General features: G+C 40.3%; 1 protein-coding gene across 1 annotated transcript in view; it reads left to right on the plus strand.

Moving 5' to 3' along the window:
• Positions 1–1,269: 1,269 nt before the first annotated feature.
• il1rapl2 (interleukin 1 receptor accessory protein-like 2) overlaps positions 1,270–14,665 on the plus strand; it is a 236,921-nt gene continuing 223,525 nt past the window's right edge. Inside the window, exon 1 of the mRNA XM_061236197.1 lies at positions 1,270–1,372. Within this exon, the coding sequence (XP_061092181.1) occupies positions 1,291–1,372 (82 nt within the window). The 5' untranslated portion in view covers positions 1,270–1,290. The remainder of the gene's footprint in view (positions 1,373–14,665) is intronic.

The raw sequence follows: 14,665 nt of genomic DNA on the forward strand, positions 1-14,665 counted from the left end.
CACTATGCCCTCTTGTTCGGGTCCAAAAACAATATAATAATTGTAGGTTGTTTTTACTTTAACTAAAAGCTGCTATGTAGACTGTAGCTTTTTTGGAGACAGCTTGGTTTTGGCAGTGTCAAGGTGGAACGATACACCTACGGATTTCTAATGATTTTTTTGATGTTCAGGGAATGATTACACGCTTCTCCTGTTGTGTGCCTTTCTACAACGTTATCCTTGAGTTGTTTTGGCAATTGAATCTTTGCTTGAAATGTACTACCTGACCTCACACAGATAGATGTGTTTCATTTTATTTCTTTTTCCGAGATCAAGTGAACCACTGCTAATGCTTTCCCAGTAGCCATTGAAGTTATGAACTTTTACCTGACCTAATTTACATCTGAACACTTACACAATCAAAGTCTGCAGATTGGGTCTGCACTAAACCACTAAACTGTGCTGGTGAAATTTCAGAAGAGGTCAGTGGGAGTCCCTGAATCCAGACAATGGGCTGGAGCACTGAACCTTACGTGTCCCATACACCCAGCCTTTATTAATTAGGATTATGTAGCACACATCAGGAAGGGCTAATCCTTCCTTTCATCGTTTTCCCCTCCAAATCGATCCCTGTACTGTACGCTGTGTAGAAATGGCACAGTCGGACTGCTGCAGACAGCGCGTTGCAGCTAGGTGGAAAATCGTACTGTTCCCATAGTGACAATGGTATTTTTAAAGTGCAGAAATCGGTTATTCTTTAAACTTAAGCAAGAGTGGTGTGCGTTGGCAAGATATGTCATTATCTTTTTGAATTTCCCTCAAATACAGCCTTTCATTGTCAGTGGTTAACTAAGTTACATTTTATATCTTTCCCTTTACTCTGGCTGACAATGTGCATCATGGCATGAATCAGGGCTTCTTAGTTTTTTGAGAAAGAGAGAGGGAGGGAGAGAGAGAGAGAGAGAGAGAGAGAGAGAAAGAGAGAGAGAAGGAGAGAGAGAAGGAGAGAGAGAGGGGGAGAGAGAGAGAAATAATGCATTTACAGTATACTGTATGTGGGCTATGGGTGTCTTTGAAATGAGTTGTTTTCCAATGGAATGACACTGATAATGGTAACAGATCTTACGATTTTAGATTTTATTGTTCTAGAAAAAAACATGGCATATATTAAAAAAATCCTAATATCAGACAGTGTTAGGAGCAGAGATTTCCCCTGGCTGCTCTAAGAGAGATCTGGCCCCAGATGTTAGTTCTGTCCTTCTCACATTGCTTGTGTTTTTTCCCTTTTCAGCTGCCACAGAAGTCTGAAAGATGAAGCATTCGGCCCTGCTCCTCCTCCTTATCAGCTCCGCAGCCTGCATCAATCTCAAATTTATCTCCAAGAGGAACTCTGGTGAGTCCGGCAGTGGTTTCGCACTCCGTGTTCATCTGCGGGATCTTTCCGCACTTATGCGGTTATGTGACAAATGAATTTGTGTGCAGAAAACAGAACGGAGCGTGTTGGTAAAACGTGGATGTGACGTAACGCGTTGGCTCCGATCGGATCGACGTTCCGGCTCCGTACGGCTGTCACACCACAAGACCCAGATAACAATCCTTCATCTGATGCATTAAGCACTGTTTTTCCCCATTCAGAAGAAGTCTCTTTTTAAATATCGGCCTGCCACAGAAGCATGTCTTTTCTTGTACATTTTTCTAATGAGGAAGGACTGAGCGATTTTAAAAACGTTGATTTTTCAGGCATGCCACAGGCACAAATAATCCAGTAGCGTTTTATAATTCGAAGCTCCTCTATGTTTCTGTTCCCCCCCTTCCCCCCATCCCCCTACACATTGTGTGCCTGTTTGTGTGTGGGTGAGGGTGTGTGTTCAGCAATTATGTTATCAGCACCAAAACGGCCTTTTATGTGGGCGACAGAAACATGAAGGCAGTTTTGTCTGTCAGTTTCTCACCCGCTTTGAGAATTGTAGTGTTTGGCAAAAATCCTATCCCTGCTACTGCAGACGGCTGGTTGGAATGCACAGTCTCCCTGTGGCTTAGCTAGTCACACACCTTGTGCTCTTGCTTGTATTTTCCGCTACTGTTATGCAAAAGGATGCATATGGAGTGTGTGTAGTCTTTTGGTATTGTTCGGCATTAGATGTATGTTATATATTTTCTTTAATGCTGTATATTTGGCAATACAAAATGTGGTATTTTGTCATGCCAACAAAGCAAATTGACATGAGATCAGTCAAGAAAAATTGTCTGTAAAGGAGATGTAACACATGGAAATGAAATGTCTTTGCCATTAAGATGTAATTTTGCCCAGTTACATTCTGTTTATGTGCAGATGAGTTGTCTCCATTGCTGCAGCAGCGTCATTTAAAGTGTCCCCATATAAGATAATAGTCAGAAATTATTCTTTTTATATTGTGTATATTTATACAGCATTACTCATTCCTTTGTTTATCTCTTGCTTGATGCCTGAATGAAGCTAACACCAGCCACACTAATACAAATATGTGACCTTGTTACACTGAGAATATATTCATATTTTACGCTAATGTCTGTGTGCACATACAGTACGTCCGTGTGTTAGGGTACAAACACAAAGCCGGATAATCAGCAGTGCTACATGCTACCAGGCACTCACGATGATGATAATGTTTCTCTAAAGGGCTCTTGAGGGAGCGTTTTGGAGTAGCGGGTCAGCTGGTGGGCGCGTGTACTGATGGTTTGGAAATGGTGTGGATGCAATCTGAGGTGGTTCACAACCTGGGCGCGTCTCAAACGCGTTGGCAGAAATCTTCACATCATCACATACACATTTTCTGGAATTGAGGTCTGCATGTGCGTGTGTGTCTGTGTGTGTGTGTGTGTGTGTGTGTGTGTGTGTGTTTGTGTATACCATGTAATTACACTGATGTAGGGAGCAAAGAAAACACTTCTTACATATTGCTTTAAACTGCCTCTTATATTCATAAAGATATAATGACTCTTTCTACCCAGCCATAGTACAAAAAGTACAAATTCTAAACATTACAAATTAAGATAATGATGTATTTTTCTTGATTTCCCCTGTAAGAAGTTCAAGGGGTCTGAACATTACATTCTTGTTATGTAAAATGGACAGAATATGAATATCTGTACCTTTCTTAAGTTAAAAAAACAAAACAAAAAGAAGTATCTGATTAATTAAAAAAGCTTGTGTTTCACAAGTGCAGGTAAGAAACAGAAGATGAAGCACATGAAGGTAGCTGAATTCCCTCCATGCAGGGAATTCCGTGGCAAAGATGAGTTTGGTAGATCTATTGCATCGCATTGCAAAACTTCCTCTGAGACCAGTAAATTTAATGGCTACAAATGATTGTGTGAAGCATTTTCACTACACAAGCTCTTATTTATTGAGTAAAATATGGATAAACAAATTCTACTGGTAGCGGCGTACAGATGGCCACGCTCAGAATTATTGGCTCCCTTGATGAAAATGAGGGAAATAGGCTGTATAAAATAAACAACACAGATAATGAGCTATATGTTCTGGGCAAACATATGGGAGCACTGTATACTTATACTGTAATACACTTCATCTGTAAATGAATCTTGTTCATGAAGAAAAACTATTTTTTATGAGAAATATTGGCATCGCACTCATTTTCGTCCTTACATGTTATTTTAGGTACACCTGCTTGAAAGTTCTACTTATTGAACTGCATTGTGGCCATCCACCAGTTCCTGTTCCTCTCAGGTGTTAAAAATGAGGTGATAAGCATGCGACACTCCTTTCCTTGCCTTATCATCCTGTGGAAAGTCAATGGGCTGTCAAATGGGAAGTGACAGATGGTTGTTGACCTCACATAAATCAGATAATGGCCGCAAATTATACACAATCAAATGGTTTCGAACATCTGGAGCAGTTGCAAACTTGCCAGGAAGAGGATGCAAGTGCGCGATCGATGCAAAGAACCCAAGGGGGTCACCGCTCAAGCGCGGCATAATGTAGTTGCATCTTGGTGTCACCAAGTCTCAAAGCATAGCAAGTCTCAAAGTCCACTTGCATAGCAGAATGTTTTGAGGGTTTGTATAAAGAAAGCTCTCTCTGACACAAACTTACTGTGCGGCTAAGCATCACTGGAACTACTTTTGGATGTACACCTCACCATGTATATTACAGTACATATCATTTGGCTGACGCTTGTAACCAAAGCAATCAAACCACCGACCTTGCAGTTCCCAGTCATGTACCTTAACCACAACACTACAAGCCACCCTATATATATATATATATATATATATATATATATATATATATATATATATATATATATATATATATATATAGGCACCTTAGGCACCTGTATAACAATTGGTACAGATAAGATTCTTTCAAAAATAATGAAATGAAAGGTCCTAAATAAACATACTATACATTTTACATTACATTTCAGTAATTTGGCAAAATAGTTAAAAACTGAATCAAATCTATATTTTTGGTGACCACCCTTCGGTGTTAAAACTGCATCACTTTTCTGAGATAGCCAACGCTGTCCTGCAGATTGTCAAGACAATTAGCAGGGAGGTTCTTCTAAGCATGTTGGAGAACTTTCCACAGTTCTTCTGCCGACTTTGGTTGACTCCTTGCTTCTGATCTCAGACAGCCTTGATCAAGTTTTTATGTAAAAAGTAGTCAGTTTGCTTACAGTAATATGTTACTTTTCTCAATGAAATACAAACATTTATTTTGGAAAATGAATTAAGTTAAATCTTTTGGAAAATGAATATTTGGAAATCTCAAGTGTGTTCTTTTATATGAACACACACAAAAAAATAAACATACATATAATAAAGTCTAGCGTGCCTAAGACTTCTGCACAGTACTGTATATATATATATATATATATATATATATATATATATATAGCTTACAATGAAGGATGCATGCCAGGAAAAGTAACTCATACATACCGTCCAATATGGTGGTGGATCGGTAATGCTTTACCATCAACCACTTGAGAGATTCTACTGAGTTCCAGAACAATTTAGCAGTAAGCTGAAAGGATCTTCAGGGAGTGTGTGTCACGCCCTGGAGCGGGCGTCTGAGTTATCCGCAGTGTGCTTCGTCCCGCCCTTTCAGTTACAAATCGCAGTATGAATTCTGCTTTATTGCTTGAGCTCATTTCCCAGAGAATAATGTAAAGTCATAATAATATGCACAAAAAAATTCATTTTAACTAACATTGCATTTGTTAATAGAATGTTATAAAAGCTCATTTTAATTACTCGTTCAAAACTGAGGACTAAGGGCTTTTGGTTTCATTTGATTAAGTTGACAGATAAACATTTGTTTTTTCCGGCTCAAAGAGGAAAGAGCTGCTTTATAAATCACAAAGATCTAAAAAAGAAAAAAAAATGTTTATGAAGAAGCTTAGAAGGCACCATTTCTATAAGAGGAAATGACGGTCCTTATCTGACCGACAATCTGATCGGTTGCCTCCCGATAAGGTCGCTCTTATCAAAATTTAATGCCAGAGTAATCTGATTGCGTTGTCTAGCTACGGTATTTCTGTTACGATCGCAACCACTGTGTCTATCGCGCACACACACACACACACACACACACACACACACACAAAATGTGTCCAGGGAGAATCTCTGCTCCTTCTGATGCTTGTCTTTCACTACTGGTCAGGAGATCACCAGAGGTAGGGTTAGCACACGCCAGTGTATTCTAATCTGAGAGTAGAGGCGAGGGTGGTGTGGTCTCGTAGTTAATGCTCCTAAGTGTGCTGGTGAGGCGGGGGGCTTGAGGGGGTTTTGGGGGGTTTATACATGGGACCTCCAACCTCAGAATGTTCCATGCAATATTTCTTGGTTTTTTTGGATGATACTGTTGGGACATATCCACATTCTCATGCAGCATGATTTTATTTAGACTTATTTATTACTTTCATCGCCTCTGCAACCATCTTTAAAGGCAAGCAAAAGCCTAGAATCAAGACTACTGAATGCTTTCCCATGCCTGCACCAAGGAAGCAATTGAATACGCCTCTCTAATCAGAGGAGAAGCCAACTGCTCAAATATTTTTGGTCCCCTAAAATGGGGGGATTGGGTATAGAAAGGGATGTAATTTCATCTGATATGGACTTTAATATCCGCAAATTAAAGGTATTTCAAGTCTGCACTTTACCTCATATAGTTTCATTTCAAATACAATGTGCTGGACAGCCCCAAAACATGACTGACCCACCACCATATTTCACTGTGGGTATGAGGTGCTTCTCCTTGTATGCATCTCTGTTCCTACTCCAAACATACCGATGCTGTATCTGACCAAAACGTTCAATTTTGGTCTCATCTGACCAGAGAACCTTTTTCCAGTCATAATGTAAATGACGTTTGGCAAACTCCAGGCCCTTCTTCTGTGTCTTGTGGTCAGAAAAGGCTTTCTTCTGGCAACCCTTCCAATGAGGCTGTGGTTATGGAGGTGGCGTCTGATGGTGCTTTTTGAAACCTGGTGACCCCAAGATGCCACCAAGGCCTGCAATTCTTTCACTGTGATCCTTGGGGATTTTGTTGCATCTCTCACCATTCTCCTTAGTATCCTGGGGGGCAAGATGCAGTTGCGTCCTCTACCCATGAGATTTTCAACAGTTTCATATCTTTTGAACTTTTTTATAATTGCTCTGACAGTGCTCAGTGGTATATTCAATCAAGCCATTACCACGTTTATGAAGGTCTACGACCATCTGCCTCTTTTGAACTGCCAATTCTTTTGTTTTCTTCATGGTGTTGGATGACAAAGGGATATTGCATGTGTGTTACCTCATTTTTATACCCTAGTGAAACAGTAAGTGATGTAATCACTCAATACAGTTCCTTAACACATAGATAAACTTAAATAACTGGAATTTAATACCTGGTTTAATTTTGGTAGGTGTTATTTACAATAATCTTTAAGGGTGCCAATAATTGTGAAACATTGATTTGGAGGAAATTGATTTTTTATTAAATCAGTAAATTATTTTTGTTGGTTCCATTGAAACATTAATATAGCACAGTATTTATCACATGTTGGTATTTTGAGTTTGTCTATAAATATATTGTTTAGAATTTTTTTGAGTATTGTTTGTTCATTTTCTGTCAGGGGTGCCAATAATTTTTGAGCCCACTGTACATAGTGACTATTTACATAGTGACTGAATAGTGACGTTTTTGCGTACATAGTGGCTGTTTACATAGATAATGTATAGTGACTGTGTACAGCTACAATGGGATAAACTGGCAGATGGGAAAGCATCGAAAGTGCAAGTCAAGTCTATAAAGTTTGAAGAACAGCCTGTTATGAAATGGCACATACTGTTGTGGTAGTTGTGAATAAAAGGGATTATAAACCCTTGAAGTAAAGAAAAATCATGAATATTCAATGGTTGAATATTTCCTTGACGTTGTCAGTTTAGCGTCCTCCTTTATAGGTTGGTGGGCGGGGAGAAATTGAACGTAACTTCCGCTGGCACATGTTGAATATGCCGGCCTCGGTGGGCAAACAACCAGGCTTTTCAAATTGTTCTCATCAAACGAATATAAAAGGGGCTACAGCCAAGTGCAGATTATTGATTTCATAACTTGCCATGGCGTAGCATATGAAAGGCCCAGGCATTGCCATATGTCAGTCATTTCCTCCCGTGTACAAGCTGTCTGATCCAATATGGCCGACCTGCTATGTCGTCTCTGGGAAAGGAAGTGTAACTCCGACAGTTTAGCCACTCTGGCTTGAAGCCCCGAGATGGTCTTTGGCAGTCTGCTGCAGGACTGCAGTGCTTTTCCCAGCCCAGTAAGACAGATAAAAGGGACTGTTGCGGAGAAACTGTGAAGATCTTCAAAGACCTCGCTCTGCTGACTTTGTCAGAGTTCTCTGGCACTGTTCAAACAGCCCTTTTCACATTCATTTTAGCCCCAGTGTCAAAACAGTACACTTTCATTCACCGCCTATAACAGCGGGAAGTGTGCAGTATGGACACATGGGAGCTGGAACTGTACTTTAGATTACACAGTGTATACTGTGTTTTCGTTGGGACAGTTTGGGAGTTTAAAGGAATATAGATCATATAGATATACAGTATGTTTTTATGTTTTTTATGAATATGTAGTGAATAAGTCTCTTTTCTCTCCCTCCCTCCCATACACACACTAAATATATCTGAGTTGAAATATGTCCGAGTTGTCCATGTCATTCTAATGTTTAGCCCCAATATCCATGAAACACAAGGATCCAAACTCTCATTCGCTCGATCTGTTTGATACTCTGATAGCAAGAACATACTGGACAGCAAATTGAGTGTAAAATTAAACTAAATAAAACTTACTCTATTAAACAATTTTCAGAGCATTCTGCAATGATAACTGCTGTAGCAAATTAATTTAACAAAGTCATAATTTTCGGTAAGTGCCAAAGTTTCAGTTAAATCCTGTAAGAGGTTCAGCTTGGGATTTTATGTATGCCATTCCTTTCCATTGTTTAGTTGCATTGCAAATGCCATTACTCTGGGCCAGCTTCATGGCTTACTTTATTATCCATTTATATGGATGGAGGTTTTTCTGAAGCAATTCAGGTCAAGGAACTGTCTGCCATTTAAACTGACCTTGGATTCAAACCCGCAGCCTTCTGGTGAAAAAACAAAAAGCAAAACAAACATGCAATTCCCAAACCACCACTATGGAGCTGCCATATGTAGTAATTGTTTTATTTGAATAATTGGTTAAAGTGATGGACTCGATACTATACTCATTCCTGCTGTGACGCAGCATAGTGATAGGACACACTATGCTGCTTTGACACACAGCAGCGCTATGACACCACAGTCCTATGACATACCAGAGTCACCGTGCTATGACACACGTCATAGTGCCCCTGTATGTTACACCAAAGTGCTATGACACAATACAGTGTTATGACACAGCGTAGTACTATGACACCGCAGTCCTATGACATACACAGTGCACAGTGCTATGACACACGGCAGTGCTATGACACACCGCAGTGCTATACAAAGAAATGCACTGCAGGAGCTTCCATTGGGGAACGAGCACCAGAGAATGCCAGACCTTGTTTTGCACTGTGTGTCCATAAGCTATGGTTGAGGCTACACAACCTCTAAAACATTTCCTGAATGCTCGGGAAATAGAGGCCTATATTTTACCCCCTTTTAGAGCGCCTAAACCAAACATAGAAGCCGTCCCATCATACTGCACAGTATATAACACTAAAGCTGTGAAGATTGCTTAGAACACCTTATTTTTGCACTCTACACAACCCACGCTTCAACCAGATCACCAGCCAGCTGTAAAGGTTATGGCGAGCTGTAAATTGCTGAGGTACCAGGGAATGATATGCTGTATCATTGTAAGGGCACTTTGAGGTATTCCTTGTCATTTCAGAGCCCAACATATCAATATATACCATGTACAGTATAATATTAGCAAAACTGTATTACTTCAAATAAGAATTAATGCGTAGTGCAGCTGTTTTGATTACAGGTCTAAGAATCATACGGGAATTTCTGACTGAAAGGCAGCAAGTAATTACTATAGTGAGAAGAATCCACAATCACACCGCCTTTCTCAGAAGGACAAACATTCAGCCAATTTCAGAAGCTTCTGGGATGATTGTGATCAGCTGTATGAATTCATTTCAGACCTTCAAACAGAAATGTTTATGAATGATTTTACTCTGTCTGATGTTTTGAATATTTATTTTTAGTTGTCCATTAATTTCTCAGGGGCAAGCAAGAAATGTGCTGAATTCATGGATAATTTTAATTAAACAAATGGCCTCATTAAAAAGTAATTAAATAGCTTTTTGATAGGATACATGGACATTTTAGATAAATTCTACCTAAGATTAAAGGGGCAGTTCCCCCAAAAATGAAATGAACCTATGTTTCCACTTTCCCAGAGTACTATCTACCTATACTTGATGCACTCTGGATGTAATATCTAGGGAAGAGAGAGAGAGAGAGAGAGAGAGAGAGAGAGATGGTGGACATCACAAAGGCCTTGCATGCTTTAAACAGGCAAATTGCTGAGTAAAGACCTTTGCTCTTTGCTCTCACAAACTGATCAGGCCACCAGTTCTTCTGCTCTCTCTCCCAGGACGGACACCCCAGCCCATCCCTCTCCCCACCTTTAAAAGAGAGCAGTGGACAGGTTCCAGCCCTGACTTTGATTTTGCTCAAGGTTGCATTAAAGATTCATACCCATTCTTGTAACTGGATTTGACATATTGACATCTCATGGTTTGATACTGTTCCAATTGAGCAAAAAAAAATCTAAATCTCTCTCTCTCTCTCTCTCTCTCTCTCTCTCTCTCTCTCTCTCTCACACACACACACACACACACACTCACACACAATCTATCTACAGTATCTATCCATATGTCCATTTATCGATCAATCTCTGGTTTTCTATAGCATTACGAAGATCACAGGTGTCCTGTCACACAACCGCACAGTTATGAAAAAGTGGGAACAGTTCAAAACGGGGCGCCGCTGATCAAACCAGCACCACCCTCCCTCATCCCAAACGTCCCGTTGACGTTGGAAAACGTGTACCGCAGAGAACGCGGAGAATAACGGCAGCACGATAAGGCCCACAATGTGTGAACGTGAAGACTGTGTAAAAGTGACAGTAATGTGTTTTGACAGCGATTCCCCGGGGATGTTACTATATGTGGCTGCGGCTTAATTGCCGTCTTAATATTCTGCTTCAAGAGCCGGGCCACGATTGCCGATTCACCGGCCAGCAGATCGGCGCGGCTCCTCCAGCCCCTGACATTTTTCACTTAATAATGTAATTAATAAAGAATAAAGGCTATACCCTGTCACCTTTACGAGATGGTTATCACATTTAAACTGTAATTGCCTGGGATTTTGATGAATCAGCTGCAATCGACCCGTGCAGGGAGCTGCCCCGCGCTACGTGGAGATGTTTCAGCCTCTTCCCGTACATACAGCTTAAAGACACGCCGTATAAACGGCGGTTACGGAATATATTTTTTGTCGTGTTATTTCTTTGTGTGGTTTTGTTTTCCTTTCCCTTCCTACTGTGAGTTATTACAGTGTTATGTTTTAATACAGCGAGCATCGCTGGCATCCCCATAGAGGATTGCAATGCAGCAAGTGCAGTAAATCCATATATTCTGTAGGGAACAGGGCATTTTCCTCCCTGCCATAGCAATGCAGTTAAGGTTATGGTTACTGTAATAAGAAAACACCTATTCGCTATGAAGCGATCTCCATGGCAACTTGCCATAAAAGGAAGACGGTGGCAGGACTCGCTAACCGACTTGACTTGCGACTGGCTGGGCTTGCGAGGCAGCTCCAAACGGCCAGCCCACCCCCTCCGCCACCCCCTTGTCTGCCTGCCTCCAAACTATCTGTCACTCCCGGAGTCAATAATTTCACTGAATATGCACCGGTAACATTAATCTTCTTTCATTTACTGTGCTGTGTGGGGGCCCGAAGTGAAATATATTAAACTGGAATTAATTATAAAAACAATTGACTCGTGTGTGAGCTGAGGCTTCCTGGCTGTGCCGTGACATGTGGCCTATATTTCGCTGGAGACAGCGCTAATAAATAATCTGATTAGAGCCTCCGTTTGTGAATAAGCAACGATACAAATCGACCGTGAGTGCCTCGCCCTTGGGAGGATACCGCTCCCCGCGTGGCTCCTGTCCCGGGTCGTGGATCGCCTGCCGTAAAGAAAAAAAAAGAAAGAAGGGGGAACAGAGAAGAAAAAAACGACGCACTTCGAAGGTGCGAGCTCCCTGTAACGCAGTCAGCCCCGCTGAACATCGCGGTGAGGTAATGCCCGGTTTTTAACACCCGCAGATAACATGTAAAAAGGTTTTCCTGTCAAAAGAGGCCCTTGAGAGCCGAGCTATGAATAAATGTAAACCCATATACAGTAAAAGGGATTTTAAATGGGCTCCGGAGAAGAGAGATTGGCACTTCAAGTTTCGTTTGGAATTGGTAGGGGATACAGCGTAGCAAGCCCACACTGTTAATGGCAAATGTCTTGTGAAATTTGGGCCTGTCAGAAAAATGCATGTTGCTCAAAACATGCACAGACCAATGCATCATCCAGCACCAATCAAAACCCTGTTCAGTAAGATCCCTCTGTAGCTCCAGCGGCGTTTGTCTTTATCGAATGGTAAGGAAGTATGCTGTGTTGAGATTATTTAGATGTATTCCAGAACAGACTATACACTCACTGAGCACTTTATTAGGTAGACCTGTACACCGGCTTGCTTATGCAACACCGGCTTGCTTATACTTTTATCTAATCACCCAATCATTTGGAAGCAACTAAAGGTATAAAAGCATGCAGACATGGTCAAGAGGTTCAGCTGTTTTACAGACCAAATGTCAGAATTGGGAAGAAATGTGATCTATGTGACTTTGACCGTGGAATGCTTGTTGGTGCCAGAGAGGGTGGTTTGAGTATCTCAGAAACTGCTGATCTCTTGGGATTTCCATGCACAGCAGTCTCTAGGGTTTGCAGGGAATGGTGCGAAAAACTAAAAACATCCAGTGAGCAGCAGTTCTGTGGGTTCAGAGGAGAAGGGGCAAGGCTGTGAATAGGTTACAGCAGCAGAAGACCAATAAGTCTAAAAAAATCAGTCTAATAAATGCGTAATAAAATGCTCACTGAGTGTATGTGGGTTTTAGAGTACAGTATATTCTCATCTGCTTCTGTAGCAGAAGGTGTTCATGGACACACATTATTGGGGAGGTCCCTGCCACTCAAACACATGGATCCGGCCCTCAGGGCTAATGTGGAAAATGCAGTCAGAAATGCAGGATTCAGCATTCATCTGGCAATTTGCTTAGTCTGGAAAATCAGGAAAACGTAAGTATATTTCACTGAAATGCATGTCATTTTAAGGGGCTTCTAATGCTCTCAAACACAAAATACCACACCACAGATATGTGCTAAGAGGCCACAACTGGTGAAAATCCTGACACCTCTGTCCTAGCTCTGTCACACTACAGAAACAAAGCAATAGCTCTCATTGTGACTGCATGCTATTGTTCTTTTTTTCCTAAATTGAATATATAACATTCTGCTGCTCAAAGAGAAGGATCGTGGTTAAAGTGGAGCGGTTGCATTCACCAGTGCCCCAGGAATGAGCATCTTGGACTGGAACTGGTGCTTGTTGGTGCTATAATTGCAGTACACAGATATACATGTTTTCTTGCATTATTTTTTTTTTTAATGAAAAACCAATCATGACACTGGCTTGTACAACTCTGGTTGGTAATACATCATTCAGTATGCTAAATTTTGGGGCTCACATTTGTTAAAATTTGAAAGAATAAAAAAAAGAATACTTATTTAACAACCATTACATGCTGCTTCGATCAACTATTTACAGACCAATGTACCAGTCAATGTAGGCTGTAAAACATTCACATAATTTGGCATTAATATTATGCATAACCAAAAGCATAGCAAAACCCAAGCAGTCCCAGGTAACTATTACATTATGTCATTTCCAAGTGCTGAGAAATGGACTCCATTATAAACTGGCCCGGGCGATGGCACATCAAGTAATTGAGGCAATAATTGTAATTTTAATGAAGCAAGCTCACTTGTTAAAAGAGGGTGACAAATTTACCAGAAAAATTTCATGAGTAGCAATTAGTAGAGGTGCTGAACACAATGGCATTGTCACTGTCGAGTCTTATCACTTTCTGCGCTAAACTAACTTGCATAAAGACATTTGCAGTTGCAGGAATTGCTGTCATCCAGCAGGTTGATTCCCAATCAGTACGTACAATACAGGCTAATCTTAATACTTTAGTACTTATCAAGAGTATGTTAAAGGTCCCATATTGTACACCTGTTTTATTTTAGATCCTGATATGCATAGGAATAAATTGTGTGGTTTTAATTCTCTATCCAGTTTTACAGTCCGTGTAAAACTGGATAGAGAATTCTACAGTGCCTCTAATTAGCTTTACAGAGAACAGGCTGTTTTAGTGACTGTGTCTTTAAGGCTCATTAATATCAATGAACCGCTGTTCTGATTGGCAAACTGTTCTGCAAGGAACTGCATGCTGTCTGGATTTCTTCCGAAGGCGGATTTATAGTTTAGTTACAAAGTTATGGAAGTCCAACCGGCTCATTAATGCACACTTCCTTAATTACGGATTGTGTGGATTTCTTTTGCGTGTTGATACTTTAACTATTTATGAAAATGTTGTTTTCCACAATATTGGACATCTAAAGAATCAGGAAAAATTAGCAGTTAAATCTGCTGATAATCTATTTAATATAGGCCATTGCTTTCCATCCTAACTGCTGTTGTAGTTGCAATTTGAGAGAATACTCTTTTCAGCATAACAACGATCACTGGCTTCTTAAAATGAAATGAAATAAAATAAATAAATACATTTTAAAAATCCTAATTCATATATATTTTTTTAATTTTTCTCTTCTTCATCCCCATTATCATACAAAAATACTATTTATCATTATAACATTAATAGCAATTACATATATCAAAATACCTTTATCAAAGTATAACATTCCTCTTGCTCCATCAATTGAATTATGCTGCAGCGGGTTTGTATACGCAGCTACAGAACAGGGCAAAACATTCCCAAGTATTGAATTCAGTGGATTAAGTAAAAATTCAAT

This window comes from Conger conger, chromosome 3, assembly GCF_963514075.1.
Source record: "Conger conger chromosome 3, fConCon1.1, whole genome shotgun sequence".
Classification (NCBI taxonomy): domain Eukaryota; kingdom Metazoa; phylum Chordata; class Actinopteri; order Anguilliformes; family Congridae; genus Conger; species Conger conger.